Here is a 27,767-nt window from a genome sequence, read left to right as displayed (position 1 = left end):
TAAATCAAAAATACATATATAGTTATTTTAATTTTAATACATAATAATTTAATAACACCATTAACATTTGTGAAGTCTTTATTTAAATTAATTGAAGAATTTGTCTTCATCGTCTTCCTCGCCTTTACACTACTCTTCTTAGGTTCTTCTAGTACATTTATTTGTTCAATATGTCTGAATTTTTTATTAAAAATTATATTGTATATAGTTAACGGACACCAAAAATATACACGGAGTAGTATAGAATATATACATTTTTTTTTTTAGTCTTTTTTAATTTTATAACATCATTTCATATAGAGTTTTATTTGATAAGACCTTTTGCTAGGCTGTTTTTATTTAGCAATTCTATTAAACGTTTACTGAACACTAGATATGTTATATATTTATTTTTGTTTATGTATATAATATATTTTTATATAAATATAAGCATATGTGCTACATAATCATATCCGACATTTAAAACCTTAATCAATTTACAATTAGATTGCGTCATAAACAGTTATTCCACTCTGTAAACAATCTTTTGGGGAACGGACGGCGGTTTTTATATTCATTTTTGTTGAAGTACTTCAATTCTTGACTAAATAACAAATACAATTAATTTTAGCTAACACAATTCGTTGTAATATCTTTTTATTTTTACTCTTATGGAGCGTTGGGCATTTGGGATTTCAATTTCAAGTCATGTTCGTTGATTTGGGACTTTTTGGTTCATCCAAAAATAAAAAGTTTATCAAAAAATGTTTAATAAATATTTACAAAAAATGTACATATTTCTCTCTTTGTTTTGTTCTTGTTGGTCTCATCTTAAGTGATTCAAAATTATCATATCTATATTTTTATAACGAGATATATATGTATGTACATATATACGTATGTATACTATTACATTATAATGGACTCTTGTTTTAGAATTTATTCCGTATGTATGTATAGCACTTCTAGCTATAATAATGTTGGACAATTTGGATATGTGAGTGTATTTAAATCTAGAGTAAATAGAATGAGCTAATACACTCACACCTAGAATATTTGAATAACATATATTTATGTAATTATAATACTCTTGTTTATAAACACATACCACGGGCATGAAAAGTAACATAGGACAACAGAACTTAAACCTGTTTATTTTAACTTTCATTTTATAAACACAAAAATGCCATTGCTAATATCTCTTCAATTATCTTTTTCTGAAATACACTAAAAAATATATATTTGCGTTTACCAGCTTTACAATCTATAAAGTAATCTTAATGTTATATTAATATTATTTAATTCAAATTGGAAATGACTTATAATAATTATTTAACACATACAATACGCACATTGAGGGAGTCTATAATTTTATGGTATATATATTTGTTAATATTTTTAAAAATTATTTTTGCTTCCTTCAACATTTAGATTTATATATTAAAAAAATGTGTGCTCCTAAAAATTGCCACAAAAATACAATCAAAACATTTAGTTTGCTAAGCTACAAAAATTCATTATATTATGTATATGTATAATATTGGTGTAATCTGTTTCACTTATATTTAAAGTAGTTCTAACACAACTAACAACAATTTTTACGCTTTATTTACATATTTATGTGTGAATACGTGTACGTGGCTGTCTGTGTTAAGCTGCTTATTATATAATACCATTTTATTACAGTTTCTTAGATATACATATACATATGGGCATTTCTCCAGAAAATTCTATTCTTTGAAGCGTGCGAGTCCCTTGTTTTTTTTTTTTTTTTTTTTTTTTTTTTAATTATCTTGAAAATTTACTAAATATATTGCTAATCAAAAACTATAAAAGTCATTATTATTCAAAATAAAAAAAATAGTAATGTTGGCATTTGTTTAGCACATTATTTGGTGCGTTTTCAAGATAATTACAAAAAACTAAAGGGTTGACATGCTTCAGATTTCCTGTAGAAATATCCATATGTATCTATCTTATCTTTTTTTCTCATTTAGCATACATATGTAGGTGATTCAGTCTAATTTGGGGAATTGGTCGTCAAACTTGTTTGGGCACAGTGAGCACCCATTAAAGCAAACACCAAATCAAAAAGCCAACAATAATACTCATGTGGGTAAATTGGCGGTGTACAAGTACACATTTTGGTCGGTATACCAATATCTGTTAGCTAACTGTGTTAAAATAATCTACAACGAGCCAATTGCTTTTGTTTTTAATCGAAGATTGAGTTCTTGAATCCTGTGATTCAATAGGAAATATTCCTTGTAACGCATTCTTCATTCAAAGATAGAAGTAGATAGAAAGTAGTATTTTAAAATAGTTTTTTGATTTTCGCATTGTTAGCATTGTAGCGTAATGTTATTTTTGGGTAATAGTTTATTATTAGTTTAGTAAGGATAAGGAGTGTTATATATTGAGCCACGAAGCTATATATTTTTAAATTATTCCTTTCTATTCAATCTATGGAAAAATCAAATTAAACACTGTGCAAACGATATTGTGGTAATATGCTTGCATTAGTCGTAGACGTATAATTGTAGTGTCTATAACTGATCATAGCATATACATACATATAAATTTTATATACAAACTTGAAGGTATATCAAGCTCGCACTTTTGGTGGACAGTTACTCTTCTACGGTCGCTTTTTTAGCTCTTAAATCAAGTGGGATTTACGATTAGAGTGCTCAATGGCTGCGAGTAGCTCATGCTTTTGTCTCACATATAAGCGACCCTTCTTCCAGGGACTCTGCAGCTGGAGAGGCTTAAAGTCATCACGAAGGCATCGCTCTCGAGCACCAATAACTGCTACAAGGCAGAAGTTATCGAGCATATCAGTATTATAAATGGGTCCTTTACTTCCCTTTAGCACGGCGGCCATGTTAAGCTGCTTGACAACCAGATTGATCACCTCTCTAGCTGTTGTCTTCGGCGTTACATGAAGCTTGAGGCTTGTTCCGCTGGCCAATCCTGTGTTGTAGGCGGTATACACCTGAATGATGCCCGCACCTGTAGTACCGACTGCCTGCTCGGCGTTTAAGCTGGAACAGCTGGCGGTATCCTCCTCGCTGCTTTGATGGGTCAGACTTTTGATTGAGGATGCTTTCGAGGTGCTGGGAGCTATGGAATTTAATTCATTGCTGCTTAGAAGCTTCAAATCTGGTTGAAGGGCAGATAGAGAGCTTTTCAAATAGAGTGCACTCTCACGCAAATTGACACTGGATGCAGCCTTCAGCCTGTACTCCGCGCCTGACGGCTTCAGCGCCTTGTGTTCCAAATCTCCAGAAAAGGCAGAGATACTTCCCGCTAGATACGGCACTGAGCTGGAGCAGTGCACCGTGATGAGGGGTGTGGGAAGGGGTCCAATGTGGGAACTGGTGCGCTTACGCTGTGCCGCTGCAGCTGCTTGTGAATGACGAAGTGCATCCGCCAGCGTATCATCGGAGCGCGAAGGGGGCAAAGCAAACACACAGTTACTGCCATCGGAGGCAGAGCTACGTGCCGTATACGCGGAGCTCACAGAGTCGCCGCTGTTCTTACGTAGCGAAACATCTGAACAGGTTGAAGCAGTATATTCGCTGACTCCTACCTGGAGCAACTGTGACTGCTGTTGTTGCTGCTGTTCATTTAATGGCTGCTTGTCAGCTGCCTCGAGAGATGTAGCCTGTGCGGAGGTGGGTGTCAGTGCGTTCTGCCCCAGATTCGTTTCGGACTTGGAATGCTCTGGATTGCTGTTTGGCTTGTCACCATCCTCATTAACACCTGGACCTGGCCAGCTCCCGCGACCTGTCTTGCTGCATCTGGAGTCGCGAAGCGGTAGTTGCAACAAGTGCTTATCCTGCTCCTCGACAAACTTCAGTATTTCACGCATAGCTAACGCTGGCTGAGCATGCTTATTTCGAGCATATGCAACCACATCCATTAACCAGCGCACGCTTTTCCATACGAGCGAGAGGTTTGAGCTGAGGTCCTGCAGTGTTGCTAGTCGCTCCTTGGCCGCCTGCAATTCACTGCTAGAGAAGGCCTCGCGATGCGAATGGGTGGCCAGGGCAGTATCCAGCTCCAGGATGCAGGAGAGTCGCGCATATTTCTGCACTATGGCCGGCTGATAGGTACGTAAATGGATCATCTCGAAGGCCTGGATGCTAAGGCTGACGAACTCATTGCGCTGTAAGAGCAACTCCGATTGACCGGGTACGGCGCAAGATGCCTCCACCGAGGGGCAGACAATAAGAAAGCTAATGTCGCGACTAAGCTCGATTATTTCCACATCGTAGAGGCGATGCGTTGCAGCTTCCGTTGGCTTAATGCTCATACCATCCAGCAGCTTATGCACTGCTGTGCTGAGATCGTGTAGGAAAAGACACTGCACCTCGTTGGCTTGGTCATCGCCATTGCCATTCCTATCGCTAGGTGCACTGAAGTCGAGATGTAGTCGAACTGATTTACTATTTTTAATGCGATGCAATACTTGCCACTCCTCGGCGGTAACGTGGCTATTCTCGCGCACCTTGCAATGGGGCAGTACATTGGGCGTCTTCACCGGCACAACCACCTGTATCTGATCCATTGAGCATTGCATCTTCAGATAGCCCAAATAGAGGCCTGGGTCAAGTCGTTGTAGCGCTGCCTGTTGATAATCTATCTGCTCCCCAATGCTTGATATAAGCAGCTCATTAATTGTGTAATCCTCATGCAAAGCGCCCAGTTTTTTTTGCAACTTGCTAACGGGTAGCCAGCGTGAATTTATAATAGATACAGCCTTCTGACTCTTCACCGACTGTATGCAGGTGAGCACCACTGTGCCCTGTGTGTCTCGAAGGGGTTTATAATACAATTGGCCGAGATCCGTAATTCCTAGCGCAGATTGCATCTGACAAACGGCTGACAGCAGCTTAGTGCGAAAGTGCACGGGTGAACTGAGATTCCGTTCCATGTCTGTACGAAGGGACTTCACATCCTCCCATGTGCACGCGACCTTCATCAGCCAGTAGTAGTCCATGTGTAGGGCACTCGGATAAGACTCATCGATTTCGATAACAGGCGGAAAATCCTCGCTGGTGACTAGCACTTTGTCATCACAGTGAACGATGCACGAGAAGTAGATGCCACTATTAAATATATTAAAGTTAGTTAGGTGCTCCTGGTATTACAGATGCGTGTTATCTTACCGTCGCAACGTCTTTTGAAACTTAGAGGTGACAGAGAATAGTTGCTTAATAGTAGTTTTCTTTTTGGGATTGCGTCGTTGCACGTTGCTGGGATCCAGGGTAAGTTCAGACACATCTGCAGGCCGAGCTAAGCGCACAGCCGTAAACAGATTGTCTAGCATGCATTGTCGACCATAAAATCGATTCTCCCGATTTTCCAGGTCACGCCATGCTATTCGAAAGATAATAAGCATGTAATTAAGAAAGAGATTAGAGATTAGATTCCCATAGTAAGTCCAAACTTCAGCCAATGCGTGTTTATGTGTGCGTGGGTATACCTGTGTTTCTTGTGTAAGCAGAAAGGAGCGAATAATTTTTTAAATAGCAGTCTCGACTAAAGCTTTCTTACTTGTTATTTTTATTTCAAACCATGTTCACAAAACTATTTTATCCTGGTTTGTCAATGTTAATCGGTTCACAATAAACAAAAACAATAGTATAAAATGGACCCTCGGTTATCAAGCTCCTCGGATACGGAATATTTTGCATAACGAACAGATATTTTTGGGAAAGTAAGTTTCCCTTAATGTTTCAATGATCAGTGTTTCATAAAATGTTCAATCTGTGCTTAACAACAAAATAGGGGAAACCCCAAATACCCATTATAGTGCTGTCCAATGACCGTTTAGCGTTTCTTGCATGAAATTTAGCTCCAAAATTTGCGCTTGGGTTAACGAACGATTTTATCTAAGAACTTCTATATGATGTGTATTATTTTGATACTAAGAATATGTAATAAGATTGATACTCACTTGACGGCACAACGCTTGCAGGCACCGAATTACGGTAATTACCCCAACCCTTGACATTACCGCAGGCACCACGTAGAAAGTAGCGACGTCCTTGGGTAAGTCCTGTTATGGGGCAGTGAGCGCCCATGGTGCCGTGAAAGCTAATCCACTCGAGAAGCTCGCGCTCGCCAACAATGTTACTAAAGTCGGCACGGGTTGACCATTGAACTGGTTGAATAACGAACGAATAAATGGGGATCAAAATTAAATCTAAGATAAAGCCCCCTGTGGACCTTTTGTTGCTTACCTTTAAATTTGGTAGCTATGGCTCCCTCGTAGGGCTCGAGTATTTGCAAGCTGATGGAATTGTCACCGGTAACATCGACAACAACTGAGGCAGGAGCATCTGGTGGTCGGGCCTGGTCCCAGCCGAGCAGCAAGCGACGTAGTCCCTTGACCTTACGTTCCCAAATGCCAATCTGTTTATCCACCTCGTTGCCCGTACATCCGGTGACTGAGGAGCCCGTATTGCCTGAAGTCAAAGCCAAAATTAAAGTAAAATAATTAAGGCTGGCGTCGAAAGTAGGCTATAATTACCAATTATAATGCTAGATATGGAAGGGCGCGAGCTAAAACCGGGTGTACAAAGACCATCTGGTCCACTGAGATCATGAATACGAGACTCCGCGTCTTTAAGCAGGCCGTTCAGCTTGGTGCCAATGCTATCCACGGAAACTGTTCATGTTATAATAGGAACAGGTTGGTCAATAATAAATATGCTTAGTTTATCTCATCTTACATTGTGAGCCATCTAGAGCGCCATGCTGCAGCAGCATCTTGGTCATGGAGCGATTGTTGCTGAGGACTGCCACATCGAGTGCTGAGAGGCCATCTATATTGATGCTGTGGGGTAGGGATATAATATACATTGATTATTTGAAAAAAAAAAAAAAAATAAGAAAACAAGTAAAAAGACTCTAGTCGAGACTGCTCGACTGGGAGATACCCTGAACCCTCTAATCTGATATTCTAATCAGTCTGCATTTCTTTTCGACACACATACACACGCATGTATTAGAACGCGCTCTGCTTACTGCGCAGTAAGCAGCGACTGCGCTTGGGCTGCGCTGTAGTGTGGGCAACATTATAAGAATTTCTTTGTTGAATAATTTAATTTCTAGACGTACAATCTTAATGAAACTTTTAGTGCGTAATAATAAAATATCGGGAGTAGTTATCGATATATAGAGAAAAACTTGATATGCGCGTGATATACACGGACCTAGGAAAAAAAATTTCAAGTCTCTAGCTCTTATATCTTCTGAGATCGACGCGTTCATACATACGAACGGACGGACAGACAGACGGACAGGGCCAAATCGACTCAGCTCGACGCCCTGATCAAGAATATATATACTTTGTGGGGTCTGCCACGCCTCCTTCCACCTGTTACATACTTTTAACAAAACCATTATACCCTGATTTCCCATTTTCAATGGGTTCAGGGACCTAGGAAAAAAAATTTCAAGTCTCTAGTTCTTATATCTTCTGATATCGACGCGTTCATACATACGGACGGACGGACGGACGGACAGACAGACGGACAGGGCCAAATCGACTCAGCTCGTCGCCCTGATCATGAATATATATACTTTGTGGGGTCTGCCACGCCTCCTTCCGCCTGTTACATACTTTTAACAAAACCATTATACCCTGATTTCCCATTTTCAATGGGTTCAGGGTATAAAAAAAAAAAGAATAATGGTCGTCTAAGGAAGAACAGAGCAAAAAAAAGGGAAGAATATAATGAAAACCAAGAATGTACTTCTTCCTAAAGATTGGAGTTCTAAAATATATTCTTAAAGAAGGACAAGAGTTACTAGCTCAGGTCCTACTGAGCAGGTTAAAAATCAGTGTTAATTGATTTGTATTTACTGATTTACATATATAATCTTAAGCTGCGTTTCAGAAAAGATAACTTTGACAGGTCATTGTTGACCAACTCAATTACATCCCGCTTTTGCTATCCATCTTCATATTTTTTTCCGGACATACCTATTGACATCTACATCGGTGGATTCTAGTATGGTTCGTGCTTTCTCCAAATGTCCATGCTCCACCGCTGAGATGAGAGCTGTCAAAAATCAAAGTGTGAATAATTATGTTGGATATGCAACAAGCTAAGAGTCTTCGTATTTGAGCTAGAAATTAGTTGGGAGTGCAAAGAGCGAGCAGAGCAGAAATGTGTTTACCGTGCAAATGAAGATTGCTTTGAGTGAGCTTGTCTAGCTGTGCCTGGGCAAGCTTCACTTGTTTCTTAGACATTTTGCTGACACGTGGATGTGGTGTATTGCCAGCAATTTTATTGCGCAGCTGTACAGGAAGCCGATGTATTGATAACTGTTGCTGTTGTCCATTTGTTGAGGAGTTCTCATCAATGTCTTGTCTCTGATCCTCATCGTGCTGGTCCCGGAGCTTCGCACTCGTCACACTCTTCTGGGAGTGACGAGAGATGATCAGCTGTGGACTGGACTGTGGTTGAGACTGCTGCTGCTGTTGAGGCAGCAGGAATTCCATTTCGCGCAGATCTTGGCCGTGACATGTAATGGCGGTTCGGAGTTTGGCTACAGTTCCATGATGGTTAAGTTGCTCCGACCAACGAAAACTGGCGGTAGGATGACAGACGTGATAGCTGTCCTGATTATTGTTAACCTGACAATCAAAGGACTGCTTCAAGCGTAGTTTAACAGCCCCTTCCTCACTAGAGTTTTGCAAAATGTTGTCTATGTGCACAAATTAAGAATTGAAGATTGGGGTTTAGAATAAAAATTATAAATTTCAAATTAAATGAACATCTTATCAATTGTGAAATGAAAGACTAATTAGAAATTATGCTTAAATAAATGAATATATATAAATGTAAATAATCCAAACCAATGTGAGTGATATATATAAATACAAATGTCTGTTTTGAACGCAATTTTCATTGATGAATTATTAAACCGAAATATTTGCCTTCGTTTTTATTTATTTTGTTGAATGACTAGTAGGCAATTTTAATAATTTTTTTCAGCACTCTGTATATATTTATGTGTATGAGAATGTGTTCTAGATGTGCGAGTGTTTGAGATTGTGTTATGTATATGTATGTGTGTGTTGCATGTACTCAAGCATCGCTGGATTAGATCGCCTTGGCCGTCAAGCAGCGTAAGTATCACCCAAGCAACCACCGGTAGCCACCCAACGACCCACTCAATAAAAACCCCATAAAATTATATATAAGACTTGAACTGTTTGAGAAAAGTATGTGACATAATCTACAAAGAGACTGGACGGATTTACATAGATGTACTGTTATTCCGTAGTATACGATTTTGTATATAGCCATATACTGCTATATATGTGGGTGAGCTGTTATATATGTGGGTGGGCTGAGTGAATCGCCGGTGCTACTTGCTTACCATCGTTGGCAGAATGACCGCGTTGTGCTATGCACGTCGATGTCGCTACTGCCGTCGCAGTCGGCGTTTTAAGCTGGCAAAACTTGGTGAGCTCGTTGAGCGTGTGAAACGATTTTTGGCGTATGAAATGCGCAGGCGAACGCAAACAGCTGCCCATCTGAAGCTTCTGGGGGACGTGGTTATTATCATTGAAGTCGCTATCATTGTGGCTTTGGTGGCATCTGCAACATCAGACAACACATCCACAAAATTGTTTTTATTTAAAACTTAATTATGTAATTGTAACACGACGTTTCTCTATTATGACCATTTGGGAGCAGCCTTAGTCCAGATGGATTCAATAGCATTAATAATGCCCTTTCAAGCCACATAATTCATACATATATACATGTATACGTTGGCTATACTCAATATTGAGTACAGTCATACAAAGCTATTTGAGACTAGTTATCTGAATGTAATTTATATATATATACATATACATATATATAGTAAATATACAACACTTCTCTTTATACAGCTGAGAAACAAGTAATATGGTTTAGTATATTCTCAATGATTATCACAGCAACAATATTCACTGGAAAACTATAAATATTAAAGGTAACTTTTTATTTTTTTTATATATTTTTTTTTTTTCAAATTAAAAAGAAGACTTATCCTTTCCCACTTCCCTCCTTCTCACTTATGAATATTCACAGCCTAAAGTTAGACACCTACGAATGTTTAGGTGAGGCATCGGCTTTCGGATTGTAGCCGTGCGCATCCGTGTAGTTCCATAGATGCCCTGTGAGGCGTAGCACGTGAGCTCGGTCTGTACTGGATCTGAGTGAGATTTCTCCGCCGTATCACTTGTGGCTTCTGAGTAGCTCTCAGGTATTTGCAGCAGTTTGCAGACTTTGCGAGGGAGTGCTGCGCCAACAGGCAGTGTGGACATGAGGTGGTTAATGCCTAGAACGTCATCCTCATGTAAACGCTCTTGCAACATGGTTTTGTTTTTGCTTTTGGTCAGCACAGCAACTTTGTCAATTTCATGCCACATGGACAGAGCTTGGACTGCCTTCGATTTGCTGACGGTTCTGCAGCTGCGACTTCGCCGATGCAAATGCGGGCGAAGTTTAAAAGGTGATTGTAGCGGTAGGGCTGGGCTTTGCAGCTTGCTTTTGAGGCGTCGCAACGAGGCGCGCACCGAATGCGAGCGACGCAATGCTGACTGTTGATCAGGATTTTCATCATGCTCTCTGTCGTTTTCTTCTAGTTGTTCCTGTTTATTTTGCCGCTGCTGCTCTTTAAGTTTGGCATAGGAGCTCATTGCACGCCGTCGTTCCATTCCTTACCACTTCTCTTTTAAGTTTTTATTTCATCGTATACAAATTAAACAATTTCAATATTACTTTTTCGTCAGTTACACGAGATTCTGTAGCGTTCGTCGCGGTTACAAAATGAAAACTGAGATATTTTTCGATTTGATTTCATTTTACTCCACGTTTAGATATTGTTATCTCTTTCTCATATCCACGTATACATATATTTCCTTTTTTCACTGTCCTTGTCCCTCTCTCATTCACTTAGGTAGTGAGTTGTACACAACGATGTTATTATACATCGGGGTTGATATATATATATGTAGTTAGGTAGTTCGCTTTACTCTCTGCATGCCTCTCTTATTCTATTCCCCTCTCTATTATTCCCTCTGCCTAACCCCTATATGAGTTCAGCTGAATTGTCTTGGAAATATTGATGTGTTGATCTCCGACTGATCCACGGGTTTTTTTTTTTTTTTTTTGAAAGTTGGCTTATATAATTGTTCACAAACAGTTAACATTTTTATCGAAGCGAAGAAAAGTGTAAAAGATATTCGAAATACATCTATCATTTAAATATTCATAAAATACGAATGGCAAGCAGATCTTTTTAACATTTAAAATAAACTTATTGATAGTAGTCGCGAATATCCGCCTTAAAAATATAGTTCTTTGAACCACTGAAAACACATTTATATTAGAGGGAAGTATTCATAATTGTACCTGCGGCGGGGCATGTGTCTTTTCAAAGAAATCCCTGATCTTTTGTTTGTGATTGCCTATCGTTATTATTATTTTCGAAAATATACGAAGTTAGTTACTATAAATTTTAAAGTTCTTAAACTTTAAAGCTTAAATTAAAGCTTTTTGGTATCTACACTAAATACATGTTGGTTCACATGAATCCTTAGTGTTCCCGGGGTATCCTGTGGCTCAACTGCATATCGTTGCCTAGTTTAAAATGCACACATCGCAAAATTGGCGTTGCTCGACATAAATCAGAGTACATAGTCAGCATAAAGGCCAGTTTTTTCGCTCTCCCAGAAAAATAACGTAATCCACTTAACAGCAGACAACATTGTTGATAAGATAGGGATAATTTCCAGAACTCTTTAGACCCTCACTCTTCCCTGTATCCTATCCTCTGATATGTTTTATGCATTTATGTGGAAATGTATTCTGCCATAATTGCCAATTATAAAATACATTAAGTCCAAGACGATTTCATTTAAATAAATATGTCGCTTCCTTAATAAAAAGGCAGTTTTTGAAAATTCACTGTAGACTTCTGAAGAAATTGCTTAACAGTGTTCAAAATGTCTCTGTGGGTCACCCTATTGCTACTTCAAGAGCTAAAAGCATATTTTATGTCTGTCCAATATGAAACCGCATTGTAAGTGCGGAACCCCTCCACGAGCTCTGTCTTGTGTGAACTTTAGCGGAAACGCCAATTGAATTTAAGTAACCCGACATTATAAATATAAATATGTATATATCTATATGTATATGTGTATATATAAAACTGAGTTATTTAAGGAAGTGGGGGCAGAGATTGCGATATAATAAATTTGAGTTTGGCTTGTCCCTTGACTGAGGTTTTATTGACTGCAGTTATGCTATTTTATTTATCGCTATCTTGGTTGAGTCCATTCTATTTGTTCAATTCTGTCAAATCAAGAAACTTCTGTATTCATATTAATCAGAAATGCAAATTATTGTAGCGTCCTTTTTATACCCTGAACCCATTCAAAATGGGAAAAGTTAATTAACAAATAAATTCCCGTAGCCAGCCCACACTGCATCCCATGCGTGTATTTGCGTGCGTGCCTATGTTTGTCTGTGTGTATGCATGTATATGTATTGTTCCTTCTAGTTATATATATGGTTATATATACATATACAGTAGAATCCGGTTATAACGACTCCGCTTAAAGCGTCCAACCGGTTATGTCGACGAAAATTCGATGTCTTGGTTGGTCCCCATACAAACTTATATGAAAGAGCCTCCGCTTAGTACGTCTCCGCTTTTAACGACAATCCGCTTATGCCGACGATTTTTTTCATATTTTTGAGTCAATCACCGGTTATTACGACATGATACAAAAAATCGCGAAATAATGACAACAAATTTCAGCATAAAAAGACTCTGTTAGAAATGTAACATGTATGTATTGATCAGTGATCAGTACCCTTGCTTGTGTGCGTAGCAACGCCACAAATGCTGCTAAGACAGAGAGAGGGAGAGAGACAAAGTACAATGCCGACGTCACAAAAATGTTTTTAAACCATGTTATTGAAAGAAGTTTAAAAAAAATGGTTGTTTTGATTAAAAATTTAAATTGTTTTATAGTAAAAGTTATTACGAACATGAAACCGTAAAAAAAAAAGAAAAAAAAATTTTTTTTTTTACTCTTTCTTGTTAAAGCGTTCCCCGGGTATAGCGACGTAAAATCGACGGTCCCTTAAGTGTCGCTATAACCGGATTCTACTGGAAAGGGTTTTAATGTGTGTTATTAAAAGTTTTATTTCATCCTTTTTTTGCGTTTGCCTGTAATCTAATTCCAACATCAATATGTCTACCACCTAGCCATCCTGTGCCAATAGGCTGACATTAAAAATGATACAACTAGCAGCCGATTTGTAAAAAGTTTCTTTGTGGCTTCCTGGGATGCCAATTTGATTCTAATTGAAATGTTTATAAGAGGGAATATGGAAGAATTCAGTATGCTAGCAGAATAGTTCCAAACGTGGAATCAGTTAGAATGGCGCAATAAAAGGGCGAAAGTGAACGGGGAAGAAAATATTTGTGGCTTGTTCCTTGACCTTTGCGACCATTATTTGCAAAGCCGAAGTTAATTTTGTGTGTGCTACTTTTTGACATACATATGACTATTGTACATTCTCCCAAATTTGTGTGTGCATGTGCACACGAAATTGTGTGTGTAAATAAAAAGCCTACCATGTGGGTGCTTAATATAATGCTATTCGGCAATATGATAAGTTCAAACCTCAATGGATAAATGAAGCCATGGAAGAAAAAACTGAAAAACGAGGCAGCTAGTAACTAAGTGCATAGACTCGCTAATGCATTTCATTATGATAGTATTTTATTGGTAACTGATTTAAAAACTAGTACAATTTATACACTTTTCAGTATACCCATTTGTCAACGAATGACTGATTGAATTTTTCATTGCAGTGGCATTCATTTTAAGAAACCGTATTAAAAAAAAATTTACATGATAAATACGTTAAAAAAAGGCCATTTTTATCACGCAGGTTTTTTTTTAGCAATAGCTTCGTTTAAAATTCAGTCCGTTTTGGAATGTTTTTGTTTTGGAATCGTTTTGCAAAACTACACTGCTAATGGTTCTCCTGAAAGCCCTATGGAATGTGGCCAAGGGTAGTAAGTTCAAAGGATGTTGAGATAGACAGTAATTTGCTAACAAAATATCGATCGGTTTAGTGGAAATGTGAATAAACTGGTTGGGGGTAAAAAACGCATCTGCGAAAGCGACTTGCAGCAGAGTCATACAAATTTAGCAATAGTTCAACTTTTTCATAGCGTTGCATATTTTAGCCAGAAAGCTGAACACAGCCTGTGTGTGTATCTGTGTGTGCCTGTTTTGCTTACCTGTTCATCGTGCGACGTACTTCAAATTGCAACACAAACACCTTTAATAAAACCGAAGACGCGATGGCTGTAAAACTGCTGCAAAAACAACAACCACGCAGCACATCAAGAAAAGCGAAAAAACACGGTGAGCAACGCGCAAAGATTTTTACAGCTATAAGTACATGTATGTATATGTGCATGTGGTGAGAGAAACAGATGCCACTATATGGAATCCCTTGAGAATTGCTACGTTGTCTTTTCTGTAGTAAGTCACTTAGATCATTCACTAGTTTCAATTGTTGTACTATAACATTATCACATATTCGAAAAACTCTCTTTGTCGGTAATTATATGCACAATGCTTTTTCATTTTCTTTACTGATTATAAATGTTACAATTTCGGTGTCCACTTCGTAACGTTGCTTTATCTTTGCGAATAATTTCATTAAACATTAAAGAAAATCGCTGTTTGGGAAGCCGATGATGATGCGGCGCATCTCTTAATGTTTCCGCTGGTGTTGTTGCCCGTGCCAGTCGCGTGAGAGAGCCGCGAGTAAATTAGTTGCGCCAAGTTTATGTCTCACACAATGGAAAAACAAAAAAGTTACTAAACAAAAGATAAAAAAAATAAAGAAGCAAAAGTTCACTTTCGCTGCAGTTGCAGTTGTGAACATTGTACATTTTACTCAAGCTCCGTAAATAATAACAATTGGACACGAAACGCAATTACAGTTAAGTGAGGTGCTTATACTGTTGTTTTTCTGGCACCTAATTTTAAATTAACATTGCATTTGCAGCTAGCGCCAGTAGCAGAAGCAGAGCAGCAGCAGAGACAGCAGGCGGTAGTTAATTTATGTAGTCCCGCGGGTGTTTGTTGTTGTAGGCTGTTGGCTCAACGTTTCTTTTTAAAACGAAAGCGGCACGTTCAGTTTTTGACACAACCAACTTCAATAATAACGAATGCACGACGATCATTCGTTTAATTTCACTCTCAGCATTTCAGTAACACTCTCTTTTTTAACAGCGCTCTCTATAGCGTCTGCAAGTAACTTAGTTGCTGCGTGCTCTTTTTCATTCTCTCTCTCTCTCTCTATCTCTACCTGACTTATAGCACACACATATACGATCACAAATGCGCGTCTGCAAACAGGTAGTTGGAGATACTCACACAAACACAACGAAGCAGAAATAAATGCGCGAATACGCGTAGGGTTTTTTATAATTTCTTTTTCTTTTTTAAGCGACTTTTTATTTAGCTAAAAATGTTATTAATCAAGGGCCTGACTCACGTCTAACAATTTTTGCAGATCACCTTACACTGCACAGCGTGTTTAACACAATTTGAATTTTCAAATGGATTTAGTTTTTATTTGTTGCTATTGTAATTTCGACCCGAAGACGGCGCACCGCGCGCTGCGCTTCCAAGAGAAGTCGTTAGCCAACTGAAACCGAAGTCGCAGCGACGGCGACTGAGATAGCGCCAGAGCGTCAACGTCTTGGACGACTGAGCGTCGTATTGGTCAGCGCTTCGCTCACAATTCTCAGTTGACGCTCTCAGCTGACAATAACGTTGATGTCGCAGTTGCCATTTCGAAGTGCTGTGCAGTGAGCAAAAAATGCTGACGATCGTTGCTCTTAAGCTTATTATATTTTTCTCTGATAGCAGCGGATCAAACGAGCTTTCGATACCAAAGCGGCAGAGCTAGCCTTCAAAACAAAATAAATATACAAAGGGAAAATATTGCAATCAAAACCATTTTTTGCGGAAGTCGTTGATAAGCCTAAAGCAAATCGCTATCAGCGTAAGAGTGGAGGAGTGGAATAAGCTTGAATGTAATGATATGAATTATTGAACACTAAGAGAACAAGTAAGAAAGCTCTAGTCGAGACTGCTCAACTACGAGATCCCCTGAACCCTTCGAGCAATAGCTATTTCAACCATTTTTCGCGTCTTTCTGCTTACACAAAACACACGCACACACACGCATACACACACATACACATATACATACACGCACACAAGCACCCAAGCCTAAACACGCATTGGCTGCAGTGTTGGCTTACTATGGGAAGTTTATTGTTTAATAACTTTTCTTGTGGATGGACTATCTAGTATTTGAAATACGCCTTTTACAAATGTGAGGGTGAGGGGGTGAATTAGAGGTGGGGGGTAAATTTTGACAAAAATCGATATTGTATAGAATGCATATAAGTCTACAAAAAAAATTTGGAGACTCTAGCTTTAAAGATGTAGGAGATATAAATTTATTACTGGTTTTCGATAATGTTTTTAATCGATAACAAAATAACGGGGTTAAGTTATCGATATTTAAAGCAAAACGCGATATGCGTGTGCTATACACGGACCTAGGAGAAAAAATTGCAAACCTCTAACTCTTATATCTTCTGAGATCGACGCGTTCAAACATACTTTATGGGGTCTGCCACGCCTCCTTCTGCCTGTTACATACATTTAACAAAACCATTATACCCTGATTTCCCATTGAAAATGGGTTCAGGGTATAAAAATATGAATAACGTAAAAACATAAACATACATACGTATTAGTTCTTTGTGTGCAAGTGTTGCTGTTTTTTGTGCATTTTGATTTCTTTTTGGTTCATTACAATTCCTTTTGCAATCTTTATGCTCTATTGAGAGTTACTTCTCTTGTCACTTAATTTTCTGAATATCGCTTTTAAGCTATTTCAGAAGTTTAAGCAGCTTGTGCTTAAATACGCACTTGAATTTCAAATAGGCTGCCAGCTTCGTTGTCGAATGCCGTGAGCTACTGCTACTTCTGCATCAGATACTATCAACCTAATGTGACTTAACTGCTGCTAGTAGTTTAGCTTGATATCCAGCAAGTGTCCCGCTCAAGCTGTGCTCGCTCTATTTACACTTTCTTTGCTCTTTCTTTTCACCTCCTTCACTTACCATTTATAATGCGAGATTGCTTGTTGCGTCGCGTTGACGAGGGACTCAACATGCTCTCGCGCCGGCTGTTGGCGGTGCTGCTGCTACCGCTGCTGCAGTTACCTGGATGCTGTGCAAGTTGATGCTGATGCGAATATGCTGTTAGGTCGCCATAATTAACATTCAGCTGAGCATGCACCTGTGCGGAGGCGGCCGTAGCGGCCGCAATGCTACTGCATGTTGAATACAGGCTACTTGCCGATGGACGCTTACTGAAGGGTGTTGGCGTGGCGACCACACTGCGTGGTACATCCAGCGATGGCCGTGGCAGGTCGTTAAACACAATTTCCGCAAACGAATCAATGCTGGCCGAGCGCTGTAACGCACTGCTGTCCTTACGCCTATAATAGAGGGAGATTGAGGCAACTGTCAAAGACTGGGACGAATATCTGTTGCTTTTGCAAGTTGTAAACTATTTGCAATTACTTTAGCTACACGGCGTATTAGATACAATTTGCTCAGGTTGTGCCAAGTTTCACGGTCAGTGTCCCGCCCTAGTTACCATTAGCATTATCATTAACATAATACAACACAAAGTTTTCATAGTTAAAGGTATGTGCCTGCCTCAGCTGCAACATCTGTTGAAGCTTTTGCTGGAAATTGGCGTAGTATTAAAAGAATATATAGTAACGTTTTTTGGACGTGTAGCTATTTTTAAAACGAGGATCAGAAACTTCATGCTACAGATAAACGTGTAAATTTTGTGATCCGCCTTTCGTAACGTACTCATCTAAAAGATTTAAGCACTAACAAGTAAGGAGCCTACAGTTGAGACTGCTCGACTGGGAGATACCCTGAACCCGCCAAGCTGATATTCCAATCATTCTGCACTTCTTTTATGCACACATACATACACATGCATCCACACGTACGTATAAGCACGTGAATAATTTATTTTGTAGACGGACGTGATTATATGGTGGTTTTGCGGTTGGCCACGCTCTCTGCGGGCGGACATATATCCGACAAAGCTTTTTGGTCTTGGGTGGTCAGCCCGAGTATATACACAAAATTTAGCAGAATTTAAACAATCACTATATCTTCAGGACTTAGACTTTATAGAATCATAACATTAGCCTACGTGTAAAATTTCAGTATTCTAGCTGTAAAACTATTAGAGATACAGATTTATCCGATTTGCCACGCCCCAATAGGCGTAGGTATATCTGCTATAGCTCGTGATCTTGGGTGGTCGACGCGGATTTACATTCCAGATTTCTAGCTCTTCAACTAATATGATTTCTGGCATATCGGAAAGTGCATTTTCCGATTTGCCATGCTCCTAGTGGGCGGATCAGGAAAATTTTAACACTTTATAAATTTATATAGATATACACGAGTATGTGTTTCAAATTTCAAGTCTCTAGCTTCTATAGCGCCGAAATAAACTGCGTTCATACGGACAGACAGCAAGACGGACATTGCACAAAACCAATATACTAATTCACTTTCGTGAATGAGTACAATAATTCACTTTCGTGAATGAGTATAATAATTCACTTTCGTGAATGAGTATAAAAATTGACGGTATGTGTATACATACAAGTTTATGCTCCAAATTTAAATATTTTAGATATATTAGCTGGGAAATACTTTTAAATGATAAAGACAGACGGAAACATTAAAAAATTATATGGTTCGCCCTTAGAGGAATACCTTCAAATGAACGATTGTTTTATGAACGGCCAATGAATGTACAATAATTATTAACAGTGTGAGCAAAAGAGCAAAGAGAGCGAAAGATGATAATTTACTGGTGGACCTGTAAAAACTAAAAGTAAATAGTTGACAAATAGAAATATCTAGAGCTCTTCTTTAATTTACCGTTACTTTGAATAAATCCGTTTGAGCCTTGCCAGAAACTCAAACGCCCGTTTTTATTAACTGCTAACCTACGAGAACAAATGAGTCAATTCTCAATTATAAGCATGCGCATACACAGCTACACTCCCACTCGTCAATAATGTCACTTTTCAGTGGTAAGCATACGCTTACTTACTGCCTCGCTCATAAGTTTACAAAATTTATTCATTTTCGTAACATGTTACATTATTGTCTCGTCCTATGTTATGTGGACGAATTCAAGCGAATATCCTATAGTATTCGCACTGGTTGTAGTTGTGCCTCTATAAAACGAGCCTAACATGACAGATAATCTTTTGAATGCAAGTCAAAGGGCGCAAGCTACGTAGCTCGCTTACGCTGGCATTGAGCCATTGTTATGGCCATGGTCATTCGTTGTCAGACTGATTTTTGTATAACACATGCCGTATACGCAATTTTTCTCTATACTGACCTGTCTTTCAGTTTGTTCGTCTGTTTGGCAACAGCAGCCCACAATTGCACAAAACTGAAGTTTGCACGAATGCTTTGGCTGTCGGCGTATAGAGACTGGTTACACTAACCTCCGAGTTGTAGTAGACACAGTTTTATTGGCTGGACTCGCTTGCTCTTTGCCGTGTGAAAACATATGCACAATACAACGTGGATTATAATAGATTTAAAACTGATCTTATAAATTGATTATACAATGATATCTTTACTTAGTCGATTGGATCGATTCCATAAATCATATATGCAAAACACATCCGCCTTTTAGAGTATTTTAAGTGCCGCTAGGCTCATTCTTCTTTTCGGACTGCTTTCATAGTTTGTATTTAAGAAATTTGTTGTTAGCTTTGTGGCTTATGAATAATGCACTCACAATTAAAAGCGTCTGGGTCAGGCGAAATACTGCTCAACTTTTATATCTTTTGCTTGCAGCCAACTAAATTCTTTTTATTTCTACTGTGTTTTGTTTTCTCCTTGCAAGCGCAGAAACTTTGTCTAAATTTAGCAGCAAACACAGCAAAAACAATCAACAACAAATTTATTACATTGAGCTCGGAAGAGCGACCCTCTACCTAAATATATAGCTCTGGTACCCTACTACGAAGCGAAAGCTAAAATGTGTAAGGCATGTACTAACATAAATTGAAAAATATAATATATATATACATATATATATATATACATTATTTTATTATTTGATTTATATATTTATAGATGCTCTATTTTTGACAACTTTTTCTACCCTTTTCCAGCAAATATATTTAATGGGAAATCTCCTAACAAACAAAGCGTAAACTAAACTAAAATGGCGCGCACGCAAATTAAACCCAGAGCAGCCATCCATCTTTCTTCCCTCTTCTGCTCCTGTTTTGTGCCTTAAAAACGACAAAGTCCTTCAAGAGTCAAACTTCTCGTCCCCTCTTGTGGTTTAGTTGTAGATGAACTGGCTGTGAAGGCAAGTTTAGCGGCGCGCTTCTAAATATAATATAGAGATAAATTGTGTTGGTGCTGGGTCATCAGCTACTATACATGCAAAGCAGGAACTGATTCGCATGTAAAAATAATCGCAATTTGATAACCAAATTCATTACTTCACAAGTCGAAGAAAGAATAATTCAGTTAATTAATTTCATTTATTTTATCTGACTAAAAATTCAGTCGCACTAGCTCTGTGAATCCTGAGATGGTCAAGTTGGGCAAGCTAGGCATGTGTCTAAATTTGTTGTAGGGGGGGAAAGAGGCAAATTAAATGAAGATAAATGCGGGGCACTCGAGTATGTAGCGTCATCGGATGCCGGTGTACCAATCTCACGTATTCGCATGCAGCCAGCAATTAAGTGGACACACACGTGCACGTTGCACGCAACGTAGCTGCCACCAGTGTAAGCCCCGGCTAAAATATGGAGCAACTTTGTCGCCAGAAATGAAATTAATTAATTGCCAAAGCCAAGGGAAGGTAAGCTGACACGCTGACAGAGCTAATGGCTAACAGCTGGGTGGATAGATAGCGCCCTGCATGCTGCAAGTGCCATGTAAATTGTATACGAACCTTTCCCACGACAAACGACGCGGTGCATCCTCGCCGAGGCCCAATACAGATTTGCTGTTCGCCTGTTGTGTTCCTGGTCCCGCTTCGATACCGAAATTGTCGCCGTGCAACATCGGCGGCTGTGGCAATAGAGTGGATCTTGATTGATGCAGCAATTTGGCCAACCGTGTGAAGGTCGTATGCGCACCCGAGCCGCTGCTCTCGGCCGTGGAAAAATCGTGCAGATGATGGTGCTCTCTAGCCATAGGTGTTGTTGCCTCTGAGCATGCTGTGGCACGCTTCTTCCCACCCAGACGATACGGATAGCCGCGTAATGGTGCCGCGGAATGCGGCGAGGGTATCCTGTGGTAAAGAATCAAGTGAAATAATTACAGAACACAGTTAAAGTTCACAGGAAAAAAATTGAGTGACTTGTATAGTCGCTGAACGGAAGTCTCCAGATAAGGATGTATCATTTCAGTACTCCTTTTTAATCACTGGGGAGCTACCGATGTACTCCCATGATGATTCTTTCTGTTTAAAAATCTTGGCTTCACATTTATTTTAGTCTTAACTCACCGAAGCAGAAGCGACCCATCCGCATGACATTCAAAATCATCGGATAACTGATAAGTCGAACTATCAGGAATATGTTGCTGATAGAGATGCAAATGTTGTTGTGCCACATGCTGTTGTATAGCCGCATGTGCGGCATGAGCGTGGGGCGAGCTGCCCGACGATTTCCTCCGATAAATCAGACTGCAATCATCTTTTGGTAAATTCAATGACTTCACCATTAGCGTGTTGTTATTGTTGTTGCTTAAATTAGTATTGTTGTTGTTATGGCTGCCACCACAAGCAGCTGCACCACCAGCACCAGCTCCACTAGTTCCACCACACGCACCGCGTGTGAGCAAAGACCAACGATGACCACTCGCGCTGCCATTGCGACTTTTACAATCTATGGATACAGATTTCGAAATATAACAAATATTATTTATGACTGTTTCATTATGCATGAGTGGTGTGTGTGTGTTTGCTGCAATTACGTTGCGCTCAAATGTTATTGAATTAAAATTCAAAATTGAAAGCTTGATAAGGTGATTGAATTAATTTTCTCACAAATGAAAACGTTTTTGGCTCGTAACCACACACCCAAAATGTTTGTGTGTTATCCAAGAGCGCTGTTTTAGCTTCTTGAATATATGGTCCCCGATATTGCGCCCTCAAGAAGCATCTAATGAGCAAAAATCCATGGCATACTTTTATGCCCACACTTATGGTATTAAACAACTGGCTTAAGTGTTTCTAATATTCAATTCTAGTTGTATTGTGGATTGACGTCAGTGTAGATTTACAATAATTTTTATACCCTGAACCCATTGAAAATGGGAAATCAGGGTATAATGGTTTTGTTAAAAGTATGTAACAGGCAGAAGGAGGCGTATATATATTCTTGATCAGGGCGACGAGCTGAGTCGATTTGGCCTTGTCCGTCTGTCTGTCCGTCCGTCGGTCCGTCCGTCCGTATGTATGAACGCGTCGATCTCAGAAGATATAAGAGCTAGAGACTTGAAATTTTTTTTCCTAGGTCCGTGTATATCACGCGCATATCAAGTTTTTCTTTATATATCGATAACTACTCCCGATATTTTATTATCGATAAAAACCGTATCGAAAGCTAGATATTTAATTATATTTCCTACACCTTAAGAGCTAGAGCTGCAAATTTTAAATGTAGACTTATATGCATTTTATATAATTTCGAATTTTGTTGTAATTTACCCCCGTATTTCAAGTACTAGAGACGTGTGCTTTGGAATGTACATACATTTTCATCATATGATTACGCCCTGAATGTTTCATTAAGATTGTACGTCTAGAAATTAAATTATTGAACAAATAAATTTTTATAATGTTACCCACACTACAGCGCAGCCCAAGCGCAGTCGCTACTTACTGCGCAGTTAGCAGAGCGCGTTCTAATACGTGCGTGTGTATGTATGTGTGTCGAAAAGAAGTGCAGACTGATTAGAATATCAGATTAGAGGGTTCAGTGTATCTCCTAGTCGAGCAGTCTCGACTAGTCTTCTTACTTGTTTAGAGGTATATTATGTTAAGACAAAAAGCTGCCTTGTGGAATTTGCTTATAACTATTTCTCTATAAGTTTTAAATTGATTACACACCCAAGTGAAATGGTTGCTTATCTCTGTGCAGTGAGACAACCGGAAGCCCTGGTACAATAATGGCGGGCAGGGTGCGTGACCGTAACAATGGCGGCGGGAATTTGCGACTGCCGCCGCGCGACTGTTGTCCATTGCTACCCAAGACCATGCACCCGCTGCCACTCTGCTGTGCCCTGCAAAGAGAGAGGGATAGAGAGATAGAAATAGATTGAGAGAGAGAATAGAGGCAGAGAGGAAGAGAGTGTGAATGATTGTGAGAGAGTGAAATAAAAAATAACTCAATGCAAATATTTATTGATGCCAATTAAAGCAGCAGAAAGAAGATGCAATTACTTGGGGTGGGCTGGGCCATCTGCTGTTTTTTATTTCCGTTGCATTTGCATGATGCTTGCAGAAAAGTAAGATGAGGGAAATGTTTGCCAGCTTCGAGTTACATTTGATTGTGTACAATAAAATCTGATTTTTTAATCCTTTTTCCGCCTCCCATATTGAATTCCCATTTGAAACGTTTACATGCATACCAAATGTGCGAATCTGTCAGCACCATAAGGCCGTCAGTCTCCTTCTAACAGCTGTACGCTGTCAACCCATTCACGAATTGCTCAACTTGACGTATGATTGAATTTATGGTGGTGGTGCTGGCTTTGCCTCTATCTCTGACACTGCCTTTGAGTTGTATGGGAAATGCATGCATGCTATAATTACTAACATGCCCTCGACTACCAGCAAAATGAATTAGCTCTTATTTACATCATGCATTATTAATTAGCCTACGTATATATAATATTTCGATATTGCAATAGCTTCAATAGCATTCTTCATACAAACAAGCAGCATCATTCCGGAGTGAGACAAGAAATGAAAAAGAGACAGCAAATTTGACCACCCGCGAGCTTGAGGTAGCTGCACGGCTTACAGTGGCGCCTTGGAGAGGCAACAGCTCTACTGCAGTAAGTTCGCCTGTCAGAGTCCCTTAAAACACTCTCAACCCAATTTTATCCCCGCGGGCGCTGTGCAAAGAGTTACAGTCACATTTGTGCTTTTCGTCGACTTTTTCGCAATTTGTGTTCGTCCTTGTCACAGCAGTAGCGGAAACAAAAATGTCAAATAACTGCTGTCACACACACACTAACATTACATAAACACGCACACACACAACACATATTGTTCACAGAAGTTCGCACAGTGCCTAAAATATCAGGCTGGCTTTGGAGTCACCGCTTTATTGTGCCAATATTATTTCCACATGTAGGTATAGCACACGATGTGTACATAGAATCTTAAGCAAGCCCTTCACGCTCAATGAGTCAAGATGGTATAGCGCACGAATTTACTCTTAGTTATCATTAAGAAAATATTCATTATTCGTCTTTACCGTAACCTTTCTGTTATTTATGGAGCTGTAACGGATTTTAGGAGCAAAGAGTTTTTAGCGCAAAACAAGCTAAACGCGTATTCCTACAGAGCTCAGCAGGCCTCAGGACGTAAAATAACTTAAAAGGCGTTAAGCTGTCGGGCCGCCTGTTTCTTGAAAGTAAGCTCAATTGCTGTGGCTTTTCCAGCTGGCTAAAAGTATACACCATCGCCTCTCTTCAGCCTTTTCTCTTATCCAACCCTTCCAAAAAAATTTCTTCGGCAGTCACCGCCCGCGCATAACTTAAAACGGATCTACATAATTGACTCACAAACATAACAACGTGGCACTTGGCACCATTTAGTATTAGAAATATTTTACTTAAAAATACTTTGAATAGAACGTGACAAACTATTAGATATCATATATGTGGGTAAAAAAGGAATTTTGTGTGGGGAGGAGTATAGGCGACTGATTCGTGGTAATTTTAGTGGTTTGTAAAGTAAACTGAACCATAGTTCAAAGTAAGTCTTAGGCTCGAAACGAAGTTCCAGTATTCAACATAATACCATTAATAAACTGATATGAATAGAATTCGGGAATTCCCATATCTCATATCATAGATTCCAGCATTCAGACAATTTTTGTTGTTTGTTACCCAGACGTTTTTCGAATGGAATATAACTTTTTCTAGTATAAACTCACATGTACATATAAAGGCAAACATATAATCACACACATTTCAAATAAGCAAGTTACAAGAAGGGTGAAGGTTATGTCTCGCATGCCCAATTACGCATACGCATTGTGTGCTCAACAATCTATCCCCTGCGAGTGTGTCGCTCTCTGTCGATGTGGGTGTGTGTTGGTGGTTGCGTAATTGCATTTGAAGCTGTGTTTACATGCGCGTACATAATTAGAACAAATGCTCCCCATGTAATCAAATCAAGAAGAGCTGCCTTAGCGGCAGCATGAAAAACCAAAAATGCTGCGCTAAAAAAAGTCAATTTTGCTCGAATAGGTAATATGTACCTTCTAAGTAAGTCCTCCAGTTAATCAAAGTATAATCAGAATATATATACTAATTTGAATTCTCATAACATTCTATGATCGGCTAAAAACTGGAAGCTGAAAATACGTTTATCGAGATTTATTAATTTAACAAATAAAAATAAAACAAATATTTCAAAAATATATTGTAATGTATAATATATATAAAGGTAAATTATATCAATTTTTAATAAACACGGCTGTAGTAAATGACATGTCTTAGGAACATATATACAACTAAAGAGTATTAACTCACAAACTCCATCCCCATTTTGAGGTTAAAATGTGTTTAAGTTCTATAATGAATACAAGTCGCGTCTTTTAAGAAAGAGCTTTTGGGTGTAGATGCAGGCAAGATCGGAAACGTTCCACTTTAATGAGTTTGTCAAAAATTTTATTATTTTAACAAGCGTCATGCTCAGTCGCTGCATAAGCTCCACATTTTCTTGCTTTTCCTTGTGCCTAATTGAGTTTTTCTTCGACTGCAGTAATTTTTTACAGTCTGCTCCCCATCCTCCATCTCTCACTCCTTACCCACCACTCTCAAACTCGTTCTTCTCTCACTTCAGCTCTAGAAAAAGCTACAAAATTGCCAAGCATGTAAATACCCCAACACAAAAAGCATATTCATTACGAAGAAGCAGTGAGGAAAATAAAATTCGCTTTACAGCAAACTTTTAAGCGAAGTGAAATCAGAAATCGAATAAAAGCTATATATATAAGATACTGATAATATATTGTATACCGGTTGCTCCAATGGTCTTTTTGTGAAGTCTTCATTTTTCTTCATTTCAACAGTGTTGTATTAAAATATCCACATGTGTATAAGTGCAAAGTCATAAGATCATATGGTGTGTAGATGTGTGTGCTAGTATATGGACTTGAGTAACGCAGCGCACGCTCATGCTGCAGCAACTGCCCCTGTGTTATTGCAAGTCCATAAAGTTTCCATCGCATTTACCACAATCTGCTTAACAAACATTTTGAGCGAGAACGCCACTAGCAGAAAGCCGTTTTTAACAGCTATGGAAGGACGCTATTTTAAGTGGTAGCCAAAGGCTGCCTCAAGATGATATGATGCTGATTGGCGTGCCAAAACCCGTTGAAATGGCAATAAAGGTACCCAAATTTACCTTAATTAATCTTGATTGGGAACTACCTTGGGAGCTACCCTGCCCAACACTGGTTTGTCCAGGGGGCATATTTATGTAAATCGGCAGCTAAACATTTGTTTTAATAATTTAATAATTATATTTAATTACTGGATATTCGTATATCTTTGAGTTTTGAGTCGACAGTTGTAAGTTCAGTCATACGGCTTAAATAAAAAGAAAAAATTCAATACACTTGGATTTACGGCGGCCTAATAGGGAAATCCTTGTTAAGTTAAAACAAGTTTAAAAAAAAAAACGAAAAGGCCAAAGCAAAAAAGTACTGCGAAAAATGCTATTCAGACAAAACAGAACATGAAAAACCAATTCGAAAGCTTAAACATTAAAGGAGAAGAATGTGTGGGACGATGGAATGTGAAGAAAGGCGTGGCAAACGGATGGTTTTAACTTACTGTCGGTCCTTGCGTTGCTGTCTTTTTTTCTTGAATGCCTTTTTCACGCGCAGCAGAAGAAATGCGGCACGATCTACTGACAATGTACTCTTTTTTGCTGTTGGAGTTGTTCCGCTAACGTCCTCCATGGTGTGGCTTAAATAGCTGCTGTCGCTGTTAGGGTAGCTGTTGCTGTTTCGCTGTATTTAAATTGAAATGGCAATGGACGCAACGCGCTCATACAGCAGGTAGCAGCGGGTTGACGTTGCAAGCATAATGCTCTCTACCCTCTATTTCTGCCGGCAATGTAGTCAGTGTTAACCTGGCTGACATTTGTATGCACTAAGCGCCGTCGTTGTTGTTGTAGTCGTTGTTTAATTTTGCCTTTTAGCTCGCTCCTTGTGCGTGCTTTGGGTTGTCATTCTTGCTCTTGCTATTTTCGCTTTAATGCTACACTTTATTTTTATTATTATTTGTACTGTTGTCTTATGCTT

At 39.0% G+C, this 27,767-nt stretch overlaps 1 protein-coding gene across 3 annotated transcripts; it reads right to left on the bottom strand.

Moving 5' to 3' along the window:
- Positions 1-22: 22 nt before the first annotated feature.
- Positions 23-27,767, bottom strand: LOC6575537. 3 transcript variants are annotated; one of them, XM_032728096.2, is made up of 12 exons: positions 27,295-27,767; positions 23,327-23,499; positions 21,719-22,100; positions 21,161-21,502; positions 17,242-17,621; positions 7,979-8,057; positions 6,723-6,826; positions 6,521-6,658; positions 6,231-6,455; positions 5,945-6,151; positions 5,154-5,364; positions 23-5,093 (listed from the first exon to the last, which is right to left on the bottom strand). In XM_032728096.2, exons 1-12 carry the CDS (start codon positions 27,420-27,422, stop codon positions 2,639-2,641), a joined length of 4,824 nt encoding a protein of 1,607 aa, XP_032583987.1. In that variant the 5' UTR covers positions 27,423-27,767; the 3' UTR covers positions 23-2,638. The 3 variants fall into 3 exon arrangements, with proteins under 3 accessions (XP_032583987.1, XP_015023556.1, XP_002001546.2); XM_015168070.3 differs by lacking the exons at positions 17,242-17,621; positions 21,161-21,502; positions 21,719-22,100; positions 23,327-23,499; positions 27,295-27,767 and adding exons at positions 8,176-8,706; positions 9,385-9,605; positions 14,323-14,944; XM_002001510.4 differs by lacking the exons at positions 17,242-17,621; positions 21,161-21,502; positions 21,719-22,100; positions 23,327-23,499; positions 27,295-27,767 and adding exons at positions 8,176-8,706; positions 10,105-11,120.

Source organism: Drosophila mojavensis, unplaced genomic scaffold, assembly GCF_018153725.1.
Source record: "Drosophila mojavensis isolate 15081-1352.22 unplaced genomic scaffold, ASM1815372v1 contig_231, whole genome shotgun sequence".
Lineage (NCBI taxonomy): Eukaryota > Metazoa > Arthropoda > Insecta > Diptera > Drosophilidae > Drosophila > Drosophila mojavensis.
The sequence above is the reverse complement of the archived record's forward strand: the minus strand, read 5'-3'. Positions and strand labels throughout refer to the sequence as shown.